The 27900-nt window shown below is 31.3% G+C and overlaps 2 protein-coding genes across 4 annotated transcripts; both read right to left on the minus strand.

Moving 5' to 3' along the window:
- Nucleotides 1-910: 910 nt before the first annotated feature.
- Nucleotides 911-3681, minus strand: LOC105781064 (probable WRKY transcription factor 72). 2 transcript variants are annotated; one of them, XM_012605636.2, is made up of 5 exons: nt 3238-3680; nt 2974-3057; nt 2227-2745; nt 2028-2141; nt 911-1942 (listed from the first exon to the last, which is right to left on the minus strand). In XM_012605636.2, the coding sequence occupies exons 1-5, from the start codon at nt 3331-3333 to the stop codon at nt 1091-1093; spliced, it is 1665 nt and encodes a 554-aa protein (XP_012461090.1). In that variant the 5' UTR covers nt 3334-3680; the 3' UTR covers nt 911-1090. The 2 variants fall into 2 exon arrangements, with proteins under 2 accessions (XP_012461090.1, XP_012461091.1); XM_012605637.2 differs by lacking the exon at nt 2974-3057 and having other exon boundaries at nt 3238-3681.
- A 19944-nt stretch (nt 3682-23625) lies between these two features.
- LOC105780434 (plant cysteine oxidase 2) lies at nt 23626-26700 on the minus strand. 2 transcript variants are annotated; one of them, XM_012604764.2, is made up of 5 exons: nt 25877-26700; nt 24920-25038; nt 24681-24840; nt 24187-24405; nt 23626-24102 (listed from the first exon to the last, which is right to left on the minus strand). In XM_012604764.2, exons 1-5 carry the CDS (start codon nt 26160-26162, stop codon nt 23975-23977), a joined length of 912 nt encoding a protein of 303 aa, XP_012460218.1. In that variant the 5' UTR covers nt 26163-26700; the 3' UTR covers nt 23626-23974. The 2 variants fall into 2 exon arrangements, with proteins under 2 accessions (XP_012460218.1, XP_012460217.1); XM_012604763.2 differs by having other exon boundaries at nt 24187-24408; nt 25877-26698.
- Nucleotides 26701-27900: the final 1200 nt, after the last annotated feature.

Consider the following 27900-nt stretch of genomic DNA (forward strand, 5'->3'; position numbering starts at 1 on the left):
ATGTGAAAGAAATCTATTAATAAAATTTTATTAAATGGAAATAATCTTCAATGAGTGGAATTAAAGATATCGGTTCAATAAACTATTACGTTCGCTAATTAAAAATTCTACTATGAATTTGGAATATCATAAACTTAATTGATTACTTGAATTTAATAACTCATGATAAATTAATTAATTAATTAATTAAATTTGATAACTCATATTGAACTTTATAGTTAACCATATGAAAGAATGTAAAATAAAAGATGCATAAAAGTAATAATGTATGCACTTGTTATACATAATTTTGTCGATTAATTGATTCTCACTTTTTAATTTTTGAATATGAGTCTTACTTTTTTATTTGATAGAAATTCACGAAATAAATTTTATGATAAGTTTACAATGATTATCTCTCTATAACAACATATTATCATAAATGAATAACAATTACCTCAAGTAAAATCGATTCGGAAAGATTGTTTGCGAAAAGCACTGATTTTGTCATGGTAATAAGTAAGTATTATTATTTTAAGTATAAAAGAGCCCCAACTTGGACAGAGTTGAATATGCTTGAAATCAAACTACAAATTTATTGCATTAAAGTTTTCAATCTTGACCTTTTAGCTGATTATGAAATTTGGATTTCTTTTGTTAACAATTTTGTCTCGTTAATTTTTGCTTGTAGGTAAATAATTAAAAATATATACATAAGTTTTTTCGTAATTTTATTGTTCATTTTTGCTATAAAGAAAATGAAAGCGTTTTCTCGTAAATATATATTATATATTACCTGAGTAAAATATATACTCAATTTATATGTTATATTTAACCTTTTGCTAAGTATACAAGCCTTTCTAAGTGTTCTCCTATGAAGTTAATTAAACTAAAATTCAATTAACCATGCAGGTAACAACATGGAAATTAGTTGAGAGAAAGTCCATACTAATTGATATCGAAAAATTTGAACATTAAGGACTAAAATGAAATTATAATAAAGAGTTAGGAGAAATGGATGAAAATACCCAATTTAAAATACATGACAACATTTGCAAAAATCAGAATGTATAACAATCTCAAAGGCCCGATTTTCTTTTCCCCCAAAAAATTAATTCTTGAGTCCTTTATCATCAGAAGCTGGTTTAAAGGCACTATTTAAAATGGAGAAAGGCAAAGAAGACTGAAGTAATGAACTTCCTGTTTGAGAACTTGAAGATGCCAATCCATTGAAGTAGCTTGATGAACATGATGATTGACCTTTCTCATTTTGAGAAACTATGGCCTGCATCAATTTCTGACCAAAATGCTGAGCTTTTTGATCAGTTTGGTCTTCAGATTTTGCACTGTTACAAACCACAGATGAAATTGCAGCAGCTATTACTGATCTGAAGCTTGGGTCTGATGTGATTACCTTCGTTAAGGTTTCTGTCAAAGACTGTTGAGAAGCTCCCCCTTGCTGATTATTACCCGGTAAAGACTGGTAAATCTGGTTTTGGGACTCGTTTCCAAGGATTGAGTTACCAGGCTGAGTTTGATAATATGGCACTGCACCATAACCAGGATAGCCATTGCCCCAAACTGCAGGCAAAATGTTGGATTCTGATGAAGAAAAATTGAGACTTGGAGGAAATCTGGGAAAGCTTGTAGGGAAGCTGTTGAAATAATTAGATGAAGATAAAGGGGAATGGGAGGGGGAAGAGGTAACGTCTAGAGTAATTGTTGGGGACAATGATGATGAGGTTGAGTTGGATAAATAGAACTGTCTTGTTGTGGAATTATCATGGTGGCTGAAGTTTAATCCATTGAGCCCTGGTTGAGATGTTGAAGAGCCAGATAACATCATGGAAGCGGCTGCTGAGGTGGTGGAAGCCATTGCAGTCGCTGAAACTGGAAGTGGGTGATTGTGATTCCCTTCATAAGTTGTAATTAAGATTGACATATCCTCGGCGCATCTTTGCACCTACATATATATCACCAAGTTTTATCCCTTAAACCTAAATTTCATCCGAAAAAAGTCTAGTTTCGGTCGAAGAAGAAATCTTTACCTGCTTTCTAACTGGACAACCTGATGCCACTGTGCAACGATAGTAAGCTCTGGGGCATGGATTTCCTTTTGAAATTTTCTGCCCATATTTCCTCCATTGGCATCCATCGTTCATCTGTAATGGAACTAATGAATTATACTGAATCATAAAAAAGAAACAAAAATGATGGAAAGCTTTTTACAAGTATTGCAATACTAACAGTTGGTGCATCACATCTAGCTCTCACAGAAACCCTAGCTCTCTTTACATGGTTTTGTTGATCTTCATCTCCATTTCTGCTTGTTGTCTTTTGAATCTTGTTTGGAGGCCATGTTTCTGCAGCACCATCATCTTCCTTCACTTGATCTTCTGAACTCTTTTGAGGGCTTGATAATTGAAATTTAGAGTCTAATCCAAGAGTTAAACCGGCTTTGATCTCTGGGTCATCTTTACTTTTGATTGAGCTTGTTGTTTTCTCATCTTTTACAGACTCCATTGGAGTAGTTCTTCCGAGGGAAAGTGAAACAAGTTCAGGTTCTAGAACAACTGGTTCATCATTATGATCCGAAGAAATTGATGAACATTTCGATTTCTTGACAGCTCCTTGTTGAAGGATTTCAAAGAAACTTAATTGAAGAGACTTGTAATTCTCCTGGATCTTCTCCAACATCTTCTTTAATCTTTCATTTTCTTCCATCACCTCACCCATCTCAGCTTTTGCAGATTCAAGTTCATCCTCCTAATCCATATAAGTATATATAATCGTTAATTAAACTAGAATGTATGATGGATTTAATGTACAAATCCATATTAATTGCTCACTGCAACTACCCAAAACTTTTATTGTTAAGTTTTATAGATCTAAACACCAAATTTTGCAAAATTTTATAAGATAAATAAATAAATAATAAAAAGTGTCAGCTACATGTATGAGAGAGGTCAACGGGCATTTAATGCAAACATCTACCTCCTTGCTATCCACCAAGTCTTCATGGCTAGGTGATGATGAATTCAAATCAGCATTTTCATGTAGTTTTCTTCTATTTTCAGTCTAATACACAAAGAATTGAAGAAAGAATCCATTAGCAACTTTTATCATAATTCATAAACCTTTCAGGAACCACAAACTAGACCCTGATTGTGAGAAATTGACACCCAATTCTCATATATATAAGAACAAATCAAACCAGTTAACTAAGGATCACTGAATATATATATACATAGTCTATACCTTCTTAGCTTCTGGACTGCAATCTTCTTGATGGCAGGCAATGGCTTGAGCAATATCAGCATCTGTTGTAGGCATTTTCATCAACAAAACCTCCATTGTTAATTTGGGAGGATAAAGAAAAGCTTGCCTTCAACTCTTCTTTTATCTCAATTTATATATATATATATATATATTTCTCATATGAAAAACCTTCCCCTCCTTGTAATACAATCAAAACACAGTTGGCTTTCAAACAAAATTCAACTATGCTTAGTGGTCATCTATCCATTCTTACATAGGCAAACACAAATGTCAACACCCCAACCACACTTCCAAAGAGTATTTATTCCTTTTTCCGCTATATATTAAAAAAAAGTGAAGAAATCAACTTCAACGTTCAAGAATTCAGAATTTAGACGAAGAGAAAATGATTTTGAAATGAAAGAGAGAGCTAAAATTGCGGCCAATACCCCCATTATTTTTATATATATATTTGAAGTTTGAGTTTAGGCCTTAGGGTAAAGAAAGAGAGAGAGAGAGAGAGAGAGAGAGAGGACATCACATGGGGTTAACAGTCAAAGTTGAGTGGATAGGTAGCCATGGTTTCTTGGGCGGTGAGGTTTCAAGGAAGGATCAAAGTTTCAACGGTTGCTGGTGGTGATCTAGTTGTGGCCTTTGTTTTCGTTGTCAAGTTCCCGGTCAATACGCTTGCTTAACACGGATTCAGACTCTGTCCCATATGCCATTTTGACCTTTTTGCCTCTTTATATTATATATATATATATATATATATATATATATATATATAAGCTACTTCTTAAATGTCGATAGCAAAGCTTCAACTTGATCAAGATTTAGGTGTATATATAGAAATTTTTCAATGCATTAAAACAACTTTTAATAATTAAATTTATACAATGTATTCTGCAACTCCTAATAGATGTAGCAGAAAAAATTCAACTACAAACTATAGTTTTTGAACAAATCAACAACAACATATTAAATAAGTATGTAAAAGATACTTTTATGTTAAGTCATGTACGAAAAATTATCTCTTTTCCTTTTCTTTTCTTAGTACAATAGATGAAAAGTTTTCAATCAACTTGCCGGTTAAGAGTTTATATTATGTTAACATAAGAAGATATGAACATATACAAGTTGGCCAACCGCTGAAAAACTTCATTGAAATCTTATTTATAGTGTAAAAAACTAATAAAAATTCGCCTAACATTATATTTGAACATGTGTTATTTAAATCAATAAAACATTAATATTACTAATGAATCAAAGCTTTATTTTAATATAAATTTTAAATTTTAATTGTATTATGCATACTTTATTACCTCCATCAATTATATATGTTGTATATTGATAATGTTGTTGATTGAGATGATGTCAAAAGTCATTTCGACACTAACTTAAGATTGATGACAACACTATGATAAATAATTGTAGTGCATTTAGTATTTTATTATGATGTATTTACGTGTTTAAATTTCATTAATTTTGCTCGCAATTTAATCTATTTTCATTTTAATATCGTATATATTCCCTGTGTTATTATTAATTAGTTTCAAACCGTACATTTCATTGTTTATTATATGTTATATTTAAACACACATCGTGTTGTAATTATGTAGTTTCGACGCGTATACGGTGTGATAGTATTTCTAGTATTAATAATGTTCTTGACTGAGTTGATATCACAAGTTAATTCGACACCAACTAATGATTGAAGATAACAACATAATAAACAATTGTACTCATTTAGTATTCTTAATCTGATGAATTTATGTGTTTAAATTTCGTTTTACTCACAATTCAATCTAATTTTTTTCCATTTTAATATCGTATATATTACATGTGTTATTATTAATTAGTTTTAAATCATACATTTTATTATTTATTTTATGTCATTTTTCAACACTCCAATATTTTAAATACGTAATTATGCATGTGATAGAATCCTTATAACTTAGCATAGTTTTTACTAAACAGAAAATGTTTCCACTTTTTCTTATACACAATAAGTTCTTAAAACATACAGACAAATTTCTTTGGCATTTTTTTCTATCAATGACTCAAATTTTAGTTTCTTCCTATTTTTCACTATCCTTTAGTAGTACATTTTGCCATTAAAAAAAATTCTAGAACATAATTGATTTGCATATTTAATAATAATTTAGAAAGAAAAAAAAATGTTTGCTCTAAAATTTTTGAATTTTTTTAAAGGAGAATTTAGTAATTCATTTTTATGGATGGAATCGTACAATACGGAAAAAAAACAACAAACACTTGTAGGAAGTGAAAGATAAGTTTCATTAACACGACAAAAACTTTAGCCTCAACATCAAATCAATATTATGGCACGTTAACGATTGGCTCTGTCACAAGTACGGCATATTTGAAATGAATGCAAGCACTTAAAATGATAAGGAAATTAGTCTCGGATGGTCCAAAGCAACGAGCAAAAATCAGCAAAAGAACCGAGCATCCGCTAATCTAAAGAGGAAGACAACAAAACCATCCCTAAAACCACTTGCAAAAATAAGACTACATGCATAAGCAAGACTAAAAAACGTGCTACAAGAGAAAATAAAAACTTCTAAAAGTGAAGACTTATTAAACAATGGAAAATAAATAAAAAAACATATACAATTTAAGATAACATGAGTCCAAACCGACTCGTAAAATCATTTATTATTCCGAAATACTCTCAAACTATAAATAGATTAAAAAGCCAACGAAGAGTCATCTACTTTCTAAGAGAAAATGCTGGCGGTAGATGGAATTTTAGCCACCACAAACATCGTAGAAGATTGATGAGAGAGGAAAAAAAAAGGTGAATTGTAACCAGCATAAAAACTGATATCATCCATGAACAAAACAAAAGAAAAATAGTAAACAACTTAAAAGTTAAGATCAAAGAAAGTATTCGCTCAAAACCACTTGTAATTAAATGCAATGCTTTAAGCAAGGATATAATATCTATTACATGGCAATCCTCATTTAACATAAGATTATGAACCAACACCACTTTGGGACTATTTTATTCTTCAACAATTGAGTCAATGAAAGACTTGAGAACTTTAATGTTTTAGGTTCTAGCCATTATATTTAATTTCTACTTAAAATTTATTCTAAATTTAAAATTCTTAGGTCATGCATTTATTTCTATTGAACATGGAGTTATAAAAGATATCGCGAGACAACCCGACGCATAGAGAAAAATATAAGGCACTTTATTGCTCAGTTTGGCTTTTAAGGAAACTTTAATAATTTATGGGCTAGTTGTAACATTGACACTCTTATTTTGTAATCTTTTTCCTATTTTATGGCCTCGCTTTTTTGAATAGATTAATTATAATTATATTTTATATTAATTTGATTTTAATAATAATTATCTAAACATATATTATTTATTTTGTGAAGTCCTTAAAAATTGTCTTCAGATTTAGATAATCTAAATATATATTAATGCACTAATATGGAAGTTAGAATTGAGTTGTTCACCTTTTAAATAAATGTATCTCATTATTAAATGCTCATCTAAAAAGAGAAGAAATTAAAACAATAGGAATCATTGGCTTGACAATACCAAATATCTTTTCACACATAATAACAAAAAGAAAATTGTTAAGACATTTTTCATGGATTAATAAATTCACAAATCGTGAGTCATCATGGGTAGTTAGCCTCTTATTTAGAACAATGTCAAGCTGAAGTTGCCCAGCCATTTTCATGATAATTTCAAAGTAAATTATAAAGTCAAATCCATTATTATTATTACTATTACTATTATTATTACTTTGTATTCTTTAGGTTTGTTTTACTATCTATATTCAAGATTCGTAATTCTTTTCATTGATAATGTCGCTTTTTAATACTTAAACTTACGTCTTTTCTTGAGAATGCAATGTATCTTATCACTTCACCCAGCACTTGATTGTTATTAAAAACCCGAAAATATAAGAAAAGATATTACACTTTAAACTCGAGTGACTTTTACCTTAACTAGAACATGCCCTCGTTATACTTGAAAAATTGAATTACAATTTTAAACATATATTAAATAAAATTTGTAAGTAATTATATTTAGAGCTAACAATGAAATTTTATAACAAATTATATGAAATGTTTTATGGACTGAGATATCAACACAAACGCATGAAAAAATAATTAAACATGACAAAAAATACCATGAACATAACATAGATATATCAACATGTTAAAGTCTATTAAAATAAATTATTAACATGTAATGCTTTTATATAAATTTATAATATTTTGAACAATTAAAATATAACACAAATTATAACATAATTATAAATGTTATTTCTAATGTACAGAAAGTCAATGCGCCAAAATAGCTTATATCATAACATAGTTTAACTTAACACTGAATAAAGTTATTCATATTTCATTAATCGAACAATAATTTTGGATGCAATCAATGTTAGTCAATTACACATGAACTTAGATTTAATATGTAAAATGATACGTGAACTTTAATTTTTCAATTATATGCATAAAATGTTGATTTCGATTCAATTGTAAACATTTAAAAAATAAACAGATCCAATTATTTTCATGTTGGATAAATAAAATTATTTTTATATGCAAAAAGTAAACCTAAATTGATGCTACATGTGTTAATGATTTGCAAAATTGAATTGAAATTAATATTCACGCATCAAATTATAAAAATCAAAGTTAATATATTAATTTAAATATTAAATAACAATTCATGTATAATTTTGATATATGACCTTGAATATTTTGTTTTCAAACATACAAATAATCTTCCTAATTTACCCAACCTTTTAGTTTAATTATAATATCCAAAGCTTTTACAAGTTAAATTCTAGAATTACATTAAATTTGAGGACAACTTTATAGATGTACATTTTTGGTTCCACACTCTAATCATCCTTTTCTGGAAATTAACGGATGCAAGTACCGTTAATCAATTCAGACCTATCATCTTGTACACCACTACTTACGATTTCATCGCCAAGATAATTTGTAACGTCTTGAAATTTTTGGTGTCGTCAATTACACCATCTCAAAAAAAACTAATGGAATTAATTTTCGAGAACGATCACCGTAATAATTTTATCTGTATTAAATATATTTGACATCGAAAAATGTTGAAATCGATTTGAGTTGAGAATGGTTAAAGTAGGGATATGGACTAAATTGTAAGAGGACAAATTAGAAAGTCAAATATGAAGAAAAGAATTGAATTATTTTAGAAATGAATGGAACCAAATGAGTAAATCGACTAAGGTTGTTATGGCAATTAAGCCTTTAACTTAATTGTTGGTGGATGAATACAACTATAACCATTGATTAACTTTAGTTCCCACTTACTTTGATTATCAACCTTGGATCAAGGTCTAAAGATCTCATGAAATTAAAGGGTTTACCCTTTTCTTTTTGCTTCTAACCGAGTTTTAAGAAAGAGGAAAGAAAAATTGCTATGTTTTCTCTTAAGATCGATGGGAAAGAAGAGTCAAAAAGAAAAAAGAGACAGAAGCCTTATACCGTAAGTTTCACCCCCTAAATTAATGAATTCAAGCTTGAATTTTGTTGGAAAAGAGTCTTAAATTATTAACTCCCTTGGCCCATGCTTAGGAGAGCTTCAGTTGTAGAGGAAGTAAGTTTGGTAGAGGTAATGAAGACAATCTGTTAAGGTGACAAAGGTACGTAAGAGCTAGTTTATTCATAGGTGGGTACGTTTTTATTTAAGTTATGTCCATAGAGTAACTTGTATTTTGGTGGTTCACCCTTAAGTTCGGCTATGCACTGGAGTGGAGGAAACTAGGCTTCAATATTGCATGCATGAGTGTCGAATTGCATTATTTATATGTTTGTTGGGTTAAATTATAGTATAGTAATCATTGTTTTTGAAATTGTTGTATGTGAATTGAAGCGTGGGTAATGTGGATGGTGACCGGATCCTGGGTTACTCTCTCAGTATTGGTATTTGCTTTGGGCCTCTGACGGCCTTTTCCTGGCATGCGCGAATGGTTACCGAAATGTGCGTTTCAAATCTGATAACATGACAATGGTTGAGCTGTTACAGCAAGGAAGATCGACAACAAGTGGTTTGGTGTTAAGCAAATTAATAAGTGTTAACACCTACGGTGAGTTTAATGTAATATGTATTGAATGAACGAAAACTGTACTAGGTATTGAAAGAATGAAACTGCACCAAGTATTGAAAGAATGAAAATGTATTGAGTAATAAAAGAATTCTTTTGTATTTAGTCTAGTGTAGATACTTTGTACATTATAGCAATAGTATTTATAGAATATATGAGTAACTGCTATTGCTAACAACTTAACTGCTTGGATAACAAACTAACAGCTACTAGGCTAGCTCAATAACAGAGTTAGCTAGCACAGTCCTTATCTATACCCTTAACATTCACCGATCTTCCCGACAGGTAAAACCTGAAGAAGATTCTGAAATCTTACAAACGACGATACAGAGAGTGGCTTGGTAAGAATGTCAGCATCCTATTCACATGCAAGAACCTCACCAACAATAACAGAGCCATCTGCTACCTTTTCGCAAACAAAAAATAGATCAAGCTCGACATGTTTGAATTTGGAATGTAAGACAGGATTAGCAGCTACGACAACTGCACTAGAGTTGTCACACTAAATGGTAGGTGGATCGACAATTTAAAGGTGTAACTCCTTTAGTAACGAGACTAACCAAGTAATATCATTGGTAGCTACAACAAGACTCCAATATTCAGCCTCAGCCGTAGACCGTGAAACAACCTGTTGTTTCTTGGAACAGCAAGAGAAAGGTGTGTGACCAAAATACACACAGTAGTCCGTCGTAGAGTGTCGATCATCAAAATCCAGCCTTCAGTTAGCATCTGCATAACCAACTATAGAAAGCCGGGCAGACGAAACAATCCCATAATCAAGTGTACCACATAAATATTGCATAATTCATTTTAAAGCAACCAGATGAACAGTAGTAGGCGCATGCATGAACTGGCAGATACAATTTACCGCATAGGCAATAACAGGATGAGTTAGAACCACATACTGTAAAGCACCTACAAGGTTTCTGTACTCAGTAAGATCACGAAGACGATCCCCGTCATTCTTGGATAGAGTGGACGGGCTAACCATAGGAGTATGAACACTCTTTGCATAAGACATGGAGCTCATGTCAAGTAGATCGCGAATGTACTTTCTCTGACAAAAATGAAGACACCTTGTAGAGGAACGAGTAACCTCAATCCCTAGAAAATAGTGGAGGTCACCCATATCTTTAAATGAGAACTCGTCATTCAACTGCTGAACAAAACTATTTATATAGTTAGGCACACTTCCGGTAATGATAATATCATCCACATACACAAGCACATAGAGAGTGGAGTTAGTCGTAATTCTAACAAACAGAGATACATCAGATTTGGAAACATCAAAGCCAACGGAAAGGAGAAAACACTTCAATTTATCAAACCAAGAACGCGGAGCCTGATGGAGCCCATATAAAGACTAGGAATACCATCACCATTGGGTAAGGAGGAAGGATTGTGTGGCTCATAATCAGAGCTCACCTCAACCTGAGGATCGCCAGAGAAAGAGGGTGAGGGACAGAAACTAGGAGGTGAAGATGATACAGGTGGTAGAGCAGGTGAAAACTCCACGGGCTGAGAATGGAAAATCTTAACAAGAACAAAAGTTGACATAGGACCAGACGAAGACATGAAACCCCTTGTAGTAAACGAAAGAGACAAACACCTTTGTTCATCAAACACAACATGACAAGAAATGATGATCTTACCATTCGGCATAAGACATTGATAACCTTTATGTTGAGGACTATATTCCAAGAACGTACAAGGTTGAGAACGAAAATCTAACTTATGACGCAGAAACAGAAGTAAATATGGAAAACAACACCCAAATACTCGTAGATGATCATATATGGGATCTTGTCCATACAGAGCCTTATATGGAGTCTGTTCGTTCAGAAGTGAGGTAGGAAGACGATTGATGAGATGAACAGCACAGCAAAATGCATAGCCCCAATATTCTATAGAAAGATTCGCTTGAGCCAAAAGTGTGATACCCATGTCGACAATATGCCAATGTTTGCGTTCTACCACACCATTCTGTTCAGAGGTATGTGGACAAGACAATCGATGAATTATCCCCTTGAGTTGCTAAATCAGATGTGAAAGCTCAAAATTATCTGCCTCAATCACTCTGAAACTGTTTGATATTTCTCGAATTGAGTTTTGACTAACTGCTGAAATTGAACAAAGCAATCTACTGCCTGATATTTTTGACTAATAAGATAAATCCACATAAATCGAGTGCATATATCAATAAATGATACATAATACCAATTACGACCACATGCAACTAATGCAGGCCCCCATAGATCAGAGACAATCAAGGCAAACGGATCATTATATTTAGTAGTAGAGTTGAAAAAGGGAAATTTATGAGACTTCCCTTTTTGACAGGTAGTACAAACATTATCAAGGTAAAATTTAGCGGAAGCAATATCACATTTATCTAAAACAAATTTAACAACAGAAGCAGAGGGATAACCAATATGTTTGTGGCATAGAGAAAAAATAGCACCATTGTCATATTTATTCTGGAGTCCAACGTAAGTAGTAGAAGGAGCTTCAACAGACTAAGTAGACGTAACTGGCGGAGAAAAGTGATAGAGCTCATCACGAATGTGACCCATAAGTAAAATTTCCCGAGTCAAGATGTCTTTAACAACACAATACGCCAGATAAAATTCAAAAAATACATTATTGTTAGTGGCAAACTGAGATACAGACAAGAGATTCTTCCGTATATTCGGTACGCACAAAATATTAGATAAACGAAGCAATTTAGACTGTGTAGGTAAAACTGAATTACCAATATACGAGATCTTGGAGGGAGTCCTGTCACCCATTAAAAGAGAAGATGTACCTGAGTAGGGTGTAGAGTCATGCAAAGCAGAGGCATTGCGACATACATGATGTGTAGCCCCTGAATCTGGATACCAAGATGCAATTCCAACGGGCATAAGAATATAGGAATCAATGTCGTCACAGTTTGAACCTAATTGAGTGGCATTAATATGAGACCCAGTGGAGTCAGAAACATCGAATGCACACAAGTCAGGTAGACGAGGGAGTCCAATGTATAGGTCGTACCCAGTGTACACACGAGCCCTTGGTTTGGTCCACCAGGGAATGGACTGCCCAGACACATTATAGACACCAATACCTGAAGCCCCAAGGTCTCTTCCATGGCCAAGAGAAGCAACAAACTCTACACAATTCGAAGTTGGCCCATTGGGATGAGGAGGGTCTTGCGGCCCAAAAGAAGAGGAGGCTCTCCCAAATTTTAGAATTGGGCTAGACGGTAATTACCCATTAAAGTGACCAAGCCCAATCGGCTTAGCATTAGCAGACCTATTAAAGTGACCAGGCCCAATCGGCCTAGAAACCCCATCATTAGCAGACCTGGACGAATGGTACGGTGCATGCCCAATTTTAAATTAGAATTTTAACCCAGCATAGGGCCCACAGTAAAGACCATCAGTACTTTGTAAGAATGGGTTAGAAACCTTATTATGTCGAGACACAGGGGGCGCAACATACGGCCAAAAATTTCTTCCCGAAAATTTACCTTGTGGCTCCACCGAGGCAAAACCATTAAGTGGATCAAAGACCAACGACGAAAACGACATACCAGGATAATGACGATCTGCTAGATTCGGCACTTGAACAACCGACAACAGGCCATCATACTCACGGTTATAACGAAAAAAGCACTTCTGGGCTAAATGTCCAAACCGTCCACAGATCTGACATTGTATGTGGAATCGAAACTGACTCTTACGGCCTTCAGACGAGAAATGACCACCACAGACAGAGCCCACCAGAGCCAGTGACGGAACGGTTTCCAAAAGATTGGCATGAAGAGGCGCGTCCTATATCGCACGCACCTGGCAGCTCTCATACTCGAGTAACACGTCGATGAGATGTTGAAGTGGCAGAGGCTCCTACGAGAATGACACTAAGGTAAGGATGGCGTCAAACTCTGGAGGTAAGCCCGCAAGTACTATTTCTACCTTTTTTGCCTCCAAGATCCAAGATTCAGAAGCTTCTATCAAGGCACTTGTATTTTGAATCTTCGCTACATATTCTTTGACCGAGAGACTGCCTTTTTTAAGTGAGTGAAGATCGTGACGAAGGGGAGAGAGCTTCATACCTGTAACTGTAATGAAGAGACGAGTGGCGGTATTCCACACATAACACGTCGTTCAAGCCTCCATAAAAGAAGATAGGAGTGAGGGATTAATTGTGGAGAGTAACCAGGAAGTGAGTAACCTATCCTATTGAACGAATGCCGAGGCATCCAGATTTGAAATGAGTGGGCCCTTAGGAGATTGCACAAAGCACGGTGGAGCAGGTAACATTCCATCCAAAAAATTAATTAACTCGTATCCTTCAATAATCAACCAAACATGCTGCTGCCATTGGACGAAAGTGCCTTCATCCAACTTGACAATCTCATGACGAGGAAAAGATTGGATGAGCCTACCACCAGTAAATGCCGAACATCCATACTCGATGGAGGTAGAATCAGTAGAAGCTGTGGTGGTCATGGACGCAGACTAAGAACAGGTATCCAGTACCTTAGGTGACTGATACCATGTTAACACCTACGGTGAATTTAATGTAATATGTATTGAATGAACGAAAACTGTACTAGGTATTGAAAGAATGAAACTGCACTAAAGGTGGGTTTGGATGAGTGATTGGATGCGGTGCGGTACGTTTAGCTTACTTTTTGTCTCACGCTACAGTATCGCTACAGTATCTACTCTCACCGCCATTGCTGTTTTTACACTAACCGCAGGTAAACACACTGCTCATCCAAACCCATCCTAAGTATTGAAAGAATGAAAATGTATTGAGTAATAAAATAATTCTTTTGTATTTAGTCTAGTGTAGATACTTTGTACATTATAGAAATAGTATATATATAATATATGAGTAACTGCTATTGCTAACAACTTAACTGCTTGAATAACAAACTAACAGCTAATAGGCTAGCTCAATAATAGAGTTAGCTAGCACAATCCTTATCTATACCCTTAACAATAAACTTCTGCAGAAGGATTGTGAAGTAACTATACAACATGTTTTGAAGAATTGTAATACTGTAGCAGACCACATGCTCACCTACAGTATGTTGTTCGTTTTGAACGTCATCAATTTTTTACTCCCCCATTGAGTATTAAATAACCATGAGCTTTGTCCAAAGCATACCATTTCTCCTTTCATTAATAAAAATTCTTATAGATTGAGAAAAAAAGGTACGATTCAATACTGAACTTGTCTAGCATCTCAATTTTGCAGCGTGTAATGAGAGGCGTATGGAGTTTATGGCTACATTGCAATCTCCTACTTTCAAAAGGGGTGTCAGCCTCGTACCATACCGTTATCTCGGTGGCAGATCATTTTATGCAGGACTGGACAACAGCTCGTGAGGGTTTTGGACTAGTGTAGCAAACTGATGCCAGACTCTGAATGCTAACTGGATTCGACCGAGGAGAAATCTTGTGAAATATAATTTGGATGCCATAACTCATGTCGCCTAGGGTGTTTTCTTTTCTTGCCATTCTTCAAACCCATGGCGACAATTTTTTGCAGGGGTTTCTGGTTCCTTTCCAAGTATCTATGAACCTCTCATGGTGGAACTCATTGCTATCTGCGAGGCTCTCTCATGGCTTAAGGACCTAGAATTTGATAATGTAGTTCTTGAATCAGATTGTAATGATATGATTATGGCTCTTAATTCGTTTGAACCTTTCTAAGTTTCGTGTAGTTGTTAAATATTGCTTTTTGTCGTGTGCATCCTTTCAGCACTTGTCATTCCATTGGACTTGACGAATTGCTATCAAGGCGGCTCATGAGCTTGCTCAAGTACCCTTGTTTAATGCTTTGTCCTTTTTCTTAAATTGCATCATTTTGCTTTTTCTTCTAGTACGTTCAAGAGACATAGGTCTCAGTGTATAGGGTAAGCATGTTGGCTTGGGTTTATAAGAGTTTATCATTGTAACGACTCGAATTCTAATGGTGTCAAAAAATACGATTTTGGAATCCTATTTTTATAAATCGAGTCTGTAAATATAAAATAGGAATATTTAAGGAATTAATGTGAAAATATAATAAATTGGTTAAGTAATTTATCCAAAAGAAGGGATTAATTAAGGCTTAGGGATTAAATTGTAAAAATCTAATTGCTATTGAATTTTAATTTAAAAAATACTTAAAGACTTAGATAGCAATTATCCAAAGGATTAGAATGGTTAATAAACTATTATTCTATTAAGGTTAGTGGAAAAGATGATGGATGTCACTTAAGTTAATTAATAATAGATTAATGTATAAGAAATGCTTTAATTAAAGGTTAATAATAGTTAATTAAGTTAATTAAATCATTAAAGTTAGTATAAATAACAAAGAAATGGGGAAGAAAGATGAAAACACTTCATCTTGTTAGTTGTCCACCATTTTTGAAGAACCAAATAAACCTACAACATTTCTTTTACATTTGACCAGAAATTCAAGTCCTTAAGTAATTTTTCCTTAATTTTTTTATAGATTTGTGACACCCTAAACTCGGTCAGGACAATTCAACTCGAATTTCAAGCGACACATTAGTCACCGAGGTGACTTTCCGTTAATCACACCAACCATCCATACTCACCATACATATACAGAATATTTCATACAAGCATTTAGTCCTAAAAGCATGTTTTTCCAAATCAAATAATAACTCATATAATCAATGGAATAAGGCGTACCTGAATTTTGGCAGGCTCTACTAGCTGCAGAATATCTCATTAGTTCATATAAGTAGTATTATATAATTCAAGCAGCAGTTTCAACCAAACAAGCAAACACGGAGATTTAAAAGTCCCAAAAATTAAACAGTCCGAAAAAGTTCATTTACAACCCTTGAAAAAAATATGATTTATTAATTTTCTGAAATTATCTAAGTCCCATTCTAAGTCTCTAGCCCGAGAATGTCCTACATTGCCTTCTTGGGGTTTTATAAGCTGACGCACATACTATAGAAAGAAAGTTTGTGCAATGGATCACTGAACTGCCACCCTCCTCGCTATTTTACGCTCAACTTACCTAAAGGATAAAAGAAAAAGAAAAAGCTGAGCTTGGGAAAGCTCAGTGAATACACATGTATACAACACTCAAAAACACCTCAATTAACCACATACCAAACAACTCACATAAAAACAAATCACATATAATAGACCGTATATCATCAGTTCATATATATATATATATATATATATATATATATATATATCCAACCCAATTCAGTTCAGTGATATATTGGCAGTTTGTGAAAAGAAAACGTAGTTAAATCATATACTCATTGGATAAACGGGTCTCCCAAAACACACCCTAAAACTCACAGAGTCATTCAAATCGCCATATAAGTGTAACACGAATGCTCACACTCTCCGAATACACACACCCTTACTATCCCCGATGAATGGAGCATTGCTCAACTTTCCCTTATTTCTCCATCGAATCATCAGGCCACAATGCCCTATCATATTCCCTTATTTCACACAGCCGTCTGGTCCACACGGTCTACCTACACGGTCTGCACGATTTCACACAATCGTGTGGTCCACATAGCCTACACAATTTCACACAGCCATGTGGTCCACACGGTCTACCCACACAATCTACCGATTTCACATGGCCATGTGGCATTGGGAAATTTTGAAGAACAGCCCAGTTTCATGATTTTATCAAGTTTCTAATGAGTTTTTGGGTCGATTTCACACACCTGATTGTTGATTTAATTGACTACACAACTGGAACTCCCAAAAACCTACAATTGTTCACCAACTTGTACTTATTAACCAAGAGAAAACCCATCTAAAATCACATCCTTAAACCGAAATTTCTGTCCCAAAATCACAATTCAATTACTTACTTCTTTGAAACAACACCCAAAACCGAGCCTCCTCGACCGGAGAATCCTAATGCACAACCCTCTCGCCTAAAACAAAACCAATTGGACATTTAATAAAATATAGAATGAAACTAATATTTTAAAGCTCAATCTTGACAAAGAACGAGTTAAACAATAACAGAAAAATCAACGACGAAACTTACGCTATTATCTCTTTATGACTGAAACCGAGAAGCAACGCAACCCCCACAATGAAACCATCAGCAAACATTAATAATAATAATAATAATAATAATAATAAAAGCTTCCAAGAAAAAAACAAAGAAAAGAAAAGAGAGCAAAAAGGAAAGATTACACCAACTAACGAAAAAAACAAAATGGGGGGCTGTGGGTATGTTATATTGATTCTATTAGTATATTCTATAATATTAATATACTAATATAATATTATTAATATTACTGACTCCATTTTTATTTTCTAATCTATTTTATATTTTAGTATATTTTACATCTAAATTATATAGAAAGTTTTTATATAGATTAATAGATTTAATATAGATTAAATTTATTTCTATTTAGTTTAGAGTTCTAAATAGAGATAATTAGAGTCAAAATCTTTTTATGCATTTATATATTTTATGATTCTATAAATGAAATGATATGTTATAAGTCTAGATAATTAGAATGAAACTCTTTCTAGACTCAAAATTTGAATTATCTTGAATTGAAATAGAAATGAATGGAATAATTAGTTCTAATTATTAAATATAAATAATTAGTTCTAGCTATTACACTATAAAAAAGCAATTAATTTAATTTTAATAATGAATAAATTTAATTGTCATTTTATTTTTTAGTTATCTTATTCTTATTATGGTTATATAAGATAGTCTAATAAAAGGATAAGAATAAAAATGAAATTAAAGAAAAAAAGATGCAACCCATAGAAATGAAATCCAGATCATAATGAGAGACTCCTTTCTTTTGTTTTCATTCATAAAGACAAAAGCTAAGACGAAAAAAAGAATCGATCGTTCGAGTATTCCACCAAATTACTTGAGAAAACTGAGAGTAAGAGGGACATATATATGTTATCTTCTGCTGTAGAGGGAATTGCACGTATAGAGATTCAAAAAAGACTGAATCTAATTCAGGTGATAATCTATATGGGATTTCCTAAATTACTAATTGAAGATAAGCCAGGAAAAGTCGAAAAACTACAGATAAATGTGCAAAAAGAACTTAATTGTATTAACCGAAAACTCAACATTGCTATTACAAGAATTGGAAATCCTTATGGGCACCCTAATATTCTTGCCGAATTTATAGCCGGACAAGTAAAGAATCGAGTTTCATTTCAAAAGACAATGAAAAAGGCTATTGAATTAACTGAGCAAGCGGATACAAAAGGAATTCAAATACAAATAGCAGGGCGTACCGACAGAAAAGAAATCACACGTCTTAAATGAAGAAAATTTAGGAAATTTTTTTCAATATTTTATTTCCCAACTTACCAGATTTTTTTTAAAAAAATAAAAAAAATCAACATCAATTTTCAACAAACAGAAAAGTACATCAAATTTGCACACATCAAATTCAGGAATTGAACTTAAGACCTAAAGTAAGCTGACACCTTTCCACTAAACTAACCAGTTCATTCTATCAAAATTTGCACATAAATAAGATTTAAACCAAAAGACTAGATATATGGGTTGAGCTAAAAATTAACAAAATCCAAACCTAAAACCTTGCACACACAACTCCAACTCCTAGCCATTGAACCAAATCAAATTATTTATCAAAATTTCCACAATTCTAACTCAAAAATCAAGATGTAACCACTCTTATTTTCACTAACTCAATTTCTTTTAACCCGGTTTTCAGGATGTGACAAATCTAATATTGAGGAGTTAAATAAAGTATAAATAAAATACTAGAAAAATAAAAATATTATCCCAATAAAAAATTAAAATTATTATTTTTACAAAAAGAAATTATAAAATAAAAGTTCCTAAAATAGATCATTGCCCATCAACTTTGTTTGTGGCCTAAAACTTTTACGACAACCCGCATCTTCGACTCTTTTTTACTTTTCAGGTTTGCTTCTGCACCTAATCAAAAATCAAGTAATAAACCCAAAATTAATGACATCTCGTTGAAGAATTTTTCGAAATTAAGCACAATAAACATGTAAATTGGACATATTATCAATATAATATATAAAAAAACATCAAATTAACTCTTATACTATTTTTAACTCTAAAATTAATCTATTGTTATATATAATTCTAAAACTCTAAACCTTAAACCCTAATATTCTAAATCCTAAACTCATTTAGACCTAAATCTTAATCGAACCCTTTCCTAAAAATCATAAATGTTAATATTTTAAATTTTAACCCATCATACCATAAATCATAAAATTAGTTCAACAAAAACCTTAAACCTTAAACTTTAATTACCTTACTATTGTTATTTTTAATTTTATTTAATTTTTACATTAATTTTATTTAGTTAATTAACACTAATTAAGATTAAAATACTATTGACAATCGATATAGTCAGGGCAATTTTAAGGGGAAGGTAGTGGCCTTGCCTTCTCCAAAAAAATCAAAATAATGCAACGTAGTCTTTTTAAGTTAATATATGATAAAATTGTACTTTGATTCCTAAAAATGAAAAGAATTATGATGAGTCCCTTTAAAATGATGAAATAAAAATTAATAAATAATAAAATTATATTTTGACCTCTTAAAAATTTATAATTTAATTTAGACCCTACTAAAAAGTTTTTGAATTCACCCCGATCTAGTGTTAGAAAGCATATGATATTAATTAGGAATTCTTTTAAAAAATATCAAGATACATTTTTATTAGATACCTAAAATTTACGGGTCATTCTAATATAATTTAAATTCTTTTATATTTTTATATTTTAAAAATTAGTAATATAATTTTATTAATGCCTAAAACTAAATTTTTGGATATCATTTAATTCCAAAATTAAAAATCTGAATAATGTAGCATTTTGTTAGCAGGTTTTAAATTACTTTTATTCTTTTACACATATCACTATTTCCTAGTGTTTTTATTTTTTATTCACATCTTTTTTAATAATAATAATAATAATAATAATAATAATAATAATAATAGTGATAATTAAGTTAAAGCCTCAATCCCCATACAACAAACTTACTAGGTAATAGAGAAGGAAAACACCACGATTCTTCTCTACAGTTGCATGTAAAATCCGTGTTATTTTATTAATCATGTTATATCTAATATTATATTTTAATTCATTTTGGGTAAACTGAACAAATGGTCATCCAATTATGTTGTGTTTGTGTTTTGCTTTAGTCATTAAACTTTAAAATTTTCAATTTAAACATTAATATCTGAGTTTGTTTCTATTATGGTCATCTACCGTTAAATTGACAACAAAAACTTTTTCTAGCTGATATGATAATAACAACACATTTAGTCCTCAATACTTACATATTCTATAAATTTGATCCTAATTCTAAATAGTTCAATAAATTTAATTCTTCACATTTACAAATTCTATATGGAATGCATTGTTTTAAAAGTGAAAGCTTTAGTTAGGAAGTTTGAGGATTGAAATGTCTCTGTTTTAAAAGTTGAAAGTTTTCGTTAGGAAGTTTGAGAATCAAATTAATAGAATTTGTAAATGTGAAGGATTAAATTGATAGAATAATTTAGGATTATGATCAAATTGATAAAATATATAAGTATTGAGGACTAAATGTATTAGTATACCGACTCAAATTTTTATTATTATTAAGTACGGGTGACTAAAATATAAGAATGAAGTCAAATATTAATGTGTAAATTGAAAGATTTTAAAATTAAATAATGAAAAGGAGCATAGTTTCTGTAATTTTTAGATTAATATTATCGGAAGTTGTCTAGGAATAAAAAGCATGCAGCAAACATTTTTGGAAAAGAAAGAGCAACTCAGTTAGTTGATTGATTATCATCAGTACTGTTGCACATTTATATAACATGACGCTGCTGATCTCATCATCAATCATCATATAAACTTGTTGAGGAACATGGCACGAGACAAAACACCTGTTGTTGTTTGATTTATTTAAAGTACAAGAACCTTAAAAGTCAAACCATGTTTCTTGCCTTGTTCCATCAAATAAAGAAAGAAAACCGCTGTAAATAATACCCTACCTCCATTGTCCCCTTTGTGAGAGTCTAGTTGAAAGACATTATTATTTTGGTAGATCTTGAATACAGTAAAATTATTGTATTAAAAGTAAAAATAATTTTTTTATATTTTTAATTAAAAAATAGATAAATTAATTTTTATCGTTGGATAAAAGTGTAAACCGATCATTTCTTTTAAAAATTTTATTCATTTGCATTATTAAAAAATAGTATGACTAATAGAATAATTAGATAACAACATATAATTTCAAATTACGAAGTAAATAATGAATGATCCAAATAAAACAAAATAATCAATTTAAATATTATTTATATGGTTAATTTTAGTATTGACAAAATAAACAAAAGGACAAGAAATAAAAGCCAGGCTCCAACAATGTTGCTATTTCACATGAGAATAGATATTCAAATCTTTAATTTGGCTTAATTTCATTTTAAATCATTTATATTTTACATGGTTATGATTTAAGTCCTTATTTCATTTAAGTAACTTCATCATAATATCTTATTTTATTGATATCTTTATATTTAAGCCATTTTTTTATTTATTTTAGTTTTGATTCTAAATTTTTATTTTATTTTAAAATTTAAGATAACTTGAGTTCTAACTTTTGGATTTTAATTGTGTTATTAATTTATAATTTTAAATTCATTAATTTTTATATTTAGTTTTAAAGTTAAAATTTTCATAGAAATTTTAATTTAAATAATATTTTTATTTATCCTTAAAATATATAGTTTAAGGTTCAAATTTTAAAATAAAACATAATATAATATTTATCATACAAATAAATATTATTTAATTAAAATATTTTTAAAGGAAATTAAAGTTAAATAATATTTATCTTAATGTTAAAATTATTTTAATATTTTTCATAAATATTATGGTAAAGATAAATATTATTTATCTATATATTTAAAATTTATTTATCCTTTCATAAAAATCCGTAAACACAATTTTAATTTTAATATTTTTATTTTTATTTTAATTTCTAAATTTAAATTGATAGATTTTAATGATTAGTATAAAGTTAAAAAGTTTATGGAAATTTAATTTAAATAATATATTTTAATTTATCCTTAAAGAATATAGTTTAAAGTTCTAAATTTAAAAATAAAATAATATGATATTTATCATAAAGAATAATGATATTTTATTAAAATAGTTAAATCATGTTTATTTTAATATTTATCTTAATATTAAATTTAAATTTAATACTTATTATAAAAACAAAAATTTTATTCAATTAACATAAAGATATAATTCTAATTATTAAATGATTACTTCATCTATTTTAAAATATAAAGTCATATATCTTATTTACCATATTGCATTAAATTGTGGCATAATGACTTTTAAGCCCTCCAACTTAAAAAAAATCATTTTAACCTTCTATTTAACTTTTCACCCTTAAACTTGCATTATTTGTCAAATTGTCTCAAAATGGTGACATCCACGTTACCAATCAATTTTTCTAAAACAAAAAAAATATATATATATATTATACTTTTTAATAACTATAATAATTTTAATTTTAAACTATTTTTACAAATATTTTTAAATTTTAAATTTAAAGTTTAATTGTTAACGTGAAAATCCATATGGATGTACGTCAACAAAGTTACCAAACAATTAACATTTCCATCTATTTTAAGGGGATTTGATAGAAAATGCAAAATCAAAGGCTAAAAAGACGAAAAGAACTTTCTTTTTATAAAGTTGTGGCCAAAAAGTCATTGTCTAAATTTAATAATAGTGAAATTATTTTCCTTCAAAATTGATTTTTAAATTTTTAAAATTGTCATGTAATTTATCTTAAGTAATAAATTTTAAATATTTCACTTCTACCAACATCACTATCCATATTACAAACAAAAATTAGTGAGTTATTTTTAATTTTTTCATAAGTCAAATATATGTTTTTTACTTTATTTAAAGCTTTATTTTATACCAAAATATTATATAAAAGATGTAACACATAATCCATACCTGCCTTCCAAAACATAGAACATAATTCTACTTTTGCTAATTCTAGGTTATTCAATATTCTGGATTTAAATCCCTTTAAAGGCAAATAGCATCAAAATAAAAGTACGCTACTTTGGGATAATGCTAGAAGGATCAGAAAAATTACTACTTGCATCAACTTCAGTCATTTACAATATGACAAAACATGGGTGGAAATATGCAGAAATAAATTAGAAAAAGAGAGGTGCCCTATAAATGTGCACTTCTTAACAATTTTCTCATTCAACTACAAACTTCATCCGGTGCACTTTACAACAGTTTTGCCCTTTTTCCCCCTTTTTTTTTCTTCTTTTTTTTGTTTGTTATTTTTCCCTTTTATGTACAAGAAACTGTGGTGAAAAAAAAAAAAAAAAACAGAGTACCCATGTCCCACTAAGAGGGAAAGAAGAAAAAACAAAAAAGAAAATAAGGAAAATAGAAGTTTCTAAAGCTGGAACAGCAACCACTGACAAGACAACATGGATAAGAAAATGATTCTTTTTTTTGCAGTACAAGATGATATGTAATGAGACTTTGAGATCAGTTTTCCCTGATAACGGGACCAGTGTACAAAGCCCCCTCCACAACCAAATCCTCAGGTTTGTCCCTCTCTTGAAGCCAAGCATACCTATCCTTCTCTTCATCCGGAATTGATACTTGTTCATCACCTGTATCATTTTTTTACTCTTTAGTTTGATTTCAATAACCAAACATGATAGGGAAAATTGGATTAAGTTGTGGGAAAGGGGTACCTGAGAATTTTGTGAATGGGTAGGCCAAGTAGTACGTACAGTGCCGTCCTTCGAGATCCGAGTAAGGAGGGCCTAGAACATCCAACACCGCGCATGCTGTGACAGCAGTGAAGCAATGCATGTTGCCTCCATCAGCTGGATAAAGTATGGAGGTCTTGCAAGGTGCGGTCAAGTTGGAATCGACTTTAACTTTGGCCATCCGAACTTCCGAACGTTGTGCTGCTGTTACCATTAACAAAAATGGTGTCAGGGTAAGCTCTTTCCATGGATGATGCTTTTAACTATTGTCATTAACAATTCATAAAAACACAGTAAGCATCTACATTCTACTAATATAACTCGATCCAAAATCGATGCCTAACAGCATCAAGAATTTGGTTTAACATGATCAATCTATTTTCTTTGCTATTGAAATCCCAATAATGGAAGTTCATCCTGTCCTTTATAATGCGAAAATAATAGTAAAAAATTACTTCATAAAAATAAAAACTTACTTTGTGAAGGTTCCGCAACAGCTGATGCACTAGGGGCACCAACAACCCAATCGTACGATTTGATGTGCATAGTTCCGAAGAGAAGCTTACTGAATACCGTCATTCCAGGATGATTGTGAAGCGGAAGAACGCCGGATGGAGGCAAGCAAAAGATGCCCATCTGCATTACATGAAAATTTTTACAACTCTCAAATTATTGCTTGATAACCAAAGAAGCATTTCAATTAGGTTGTACTTACCGAAAACTTTTCGCACTCATGAATATGCAGGTAGGTTATTGTTGGAGCTCGCCGAGTTGCTTGCGGACTGAAAAATGGCATTCGTGGACTAAGACCAACATCAACCGGCCTAATTTCATCTACACCAATGAACAAAAAGAAGCATTGTTAGTTAGTATCACACTGTCTTCATCACTTAACACTTGCTTGAGAGATTAAACAACTAAATGAAACGAAATTAGATATTTATATCAGTTCTATCTCTTCCCAAACTAACCAACCGAATACAGACAGGATGGGAGAGTTTGTATCATACATAACCGAGTTGCATGAAAATTAGAGCAAACAAAAGGAAAAACAGACATGAGATAATCTTCTATTTGACATTTCAAAGACTGAAACGCACGATACCAAGTTGTCACATAATTTATTGAGAGACTTTAACCGACACTTGGACAATAAAAAAACACACGCACAAACACAAAAAATACATGTAATAATGAATCACATGCAAGACCGACATGATTAAATAGCAATGCACTCAACCCAAACAACAGAAGTACACTTCCCAACATTTTTTTACAGTTTATCTGCCTAAATAATGTGACATAAGTACCTACAAAGTAGTTAATGATATCATGTTCCTATAGTCCTCAAATACAAACAAATGCATAGGTGGATGAATGATAAGCCAATGACTGAATGCCAAGGAAACCCCTTTGAAAAGATTAGTAAAATATTATTATATTTATAGAATGAAACCATTTTCAAGTGTAGGATCAAAAATATAGTTCAGAACACAAATGCTAAACCAATTTCAGAAATTCATGGTTAATTATCCCCAAACTTCAATCAAATACGAGACGTATGATCTTAAATATCAACACATTTAAGGACTTTTGGATATGAATAAACTGAATTTAGACTCAAAAAGTCAACCTGCGATCCACTATAATCACACTGAAAAAAAAAACATACCCAAAAGAGCGCTAAGCTGCTCAATTTTATCGGGGGGAGGGACAAATCCAGTCCCGGCATGGGCGAAAACGTCCTTGCAAGCATCGAAAAGCCGTTGAACGGGGTGCACCACCATCGTCTTCTTCTGCCGCCGCCGATTTTTCCTTCCCCTGCTATCTGAAGTAGTAGTATTCCTATTCTTATTCGTATTGGAACCTTTATTAGTGTTTTCTGTATTTGCTTTGGCTTCCTTATCCAATTCACTAAAATCTCTCCCTTTTATATCAGCCACGGTTGCTCTCCCCATTTACAATTCTGAATCAACTCTATCAGAGGCATAGACACAAACAAAAAAAAAAAAGGAGCCAAATTCCGATATGGGTATTTCTGAAAACTATCGAAAATTGGAAAACAAAATCTGGATATCAAACAAAAAGTTAAAACAACAGAGAAAATGCTGATGAACAAGCCAAAAAAAAAAAAGAGAGGAGGAAAACAGGGTTTAAACAGAAGGAACAGGGGACAGAAAAGAGTGGAGCAAAAATTGTATCTTCTTAGGTAATTTAGGATGGGATTTTCGTACAAAATGAAAACAGAAACGTGAAATATGGCATCGCCGTAGGAGTTTGGTGAAAAAAAAAAGGGAGAAAAGATGAAAGGGGAGTATAAAAAGGGGAGGGAGACAAGAAGAAGAAGGGGAAATAAATGAAGGTTAGGGTTAAGGTGAAAGAATGAACAGTTGGTATTTGATAGAGAGATTGAAAAACCAGGGGCCATGGTCTTTGGATACTACTTCACCTGCAAACGCAAATCTATGGGCTAATTTCAAACAGCGGATTTCTATCTTTTTCTCTCTCTCTTTTTATATACGCATATATACCCCCCAATTTTCTTTTTCCTGCTTTTACCCCTTCGCTTTCCTGGTTTCTACAACCTTATGACCCCTGCTCTCACACTATCATCTAAATATCTCCACTTTATTTTATGTCTGGCTTTTCTCTTATTGTTTTTTCTACATCTTTTCTGTTGATTTTAGTCATAAAACAGTGATTTGCCTTGTATGCCCTTAGTTTTAAAAATGCAGTAAAATATTTTAATTTTTCATTTAAGAAATACTTTTATTTTTTGATGAATTATAATAACAAGTCTGTCTCGAACAACAAGCGACTCGAATCCAAACTACACCTAGGGTAATAAACACGGCCATCCCATGGGGTTCAAAATATTTTCTTTTTGAAATTAAATTTATCCCACACTCACATGGAGAAATAATTATATAATAACTACATTTATGAAAAATATCACATTGTAACCTATAGATACTTTGGTTATAATGGTAAATTTAATTGTTTATTATGCATATTTTTAGGTTCAAACTTTTCCTTTTGATTAAAATTTTATTATATAAAAGACAAAATAATCGCTTTATAAAAATATAATTTAATTTGTATATAAAGGATATTTGTTTTACACTAACTCAGTTAAATTCTAGACATTTCAACCAATAATTCATTTGATTTTTATATATATTTTTTAATAAATATATTTATTACACATCCATGATTGTACATATATTATGTAGTTAAATTAAGACACACCCATGATGTGAGTGAAATAAAATTTTAATATTTATAAAAAAATTATTCAATTGGATCATAGGCAAAGTAATAAAGTAGTCATAAGAAACTCAATAAAAGGATTAAATATAATATAGATGTAAATATATTCATGTATAAAAGTTTTATAACTAAGAACATTTTAATTTACTAAAAAATATTTTAATATAAAACATTTTAAATATCAACAAAATAAATACAAAGATATTCCAAAGAGAGAAAATTATATTTAAGATCATTAGTTGTCTATACAAATGAATATAGATCATCTCATACTCAAAACCCAAACCAGTGTTGGAAATTTCAATTTCAAATTTTATTTTATTTTATCATATTTTTGGAATTTTATTAACACAAATAGAAATATTGACTTTTCTTTTGAAATTTTTGGCATTTCTTGGAATTTTATGAAATTTTAAATATTTTTAT

The sequence above is a fragment of the Gossypium raimondii genome, chromosome 4 (assembly GCF_025698545.1).
Source record: "Gossypium raimondii isolate GPD5lz chromosome 4, ASM2569854v1, whole genome shotgun sequence".
In the NCBI taxonomy this organism is placed as follows: Eukaryota; Viridiplantae; Streptophyta; class Magnoliopsida; order Malvales; family Malvaceae; genus Gossypium; species Gossypium raimondii.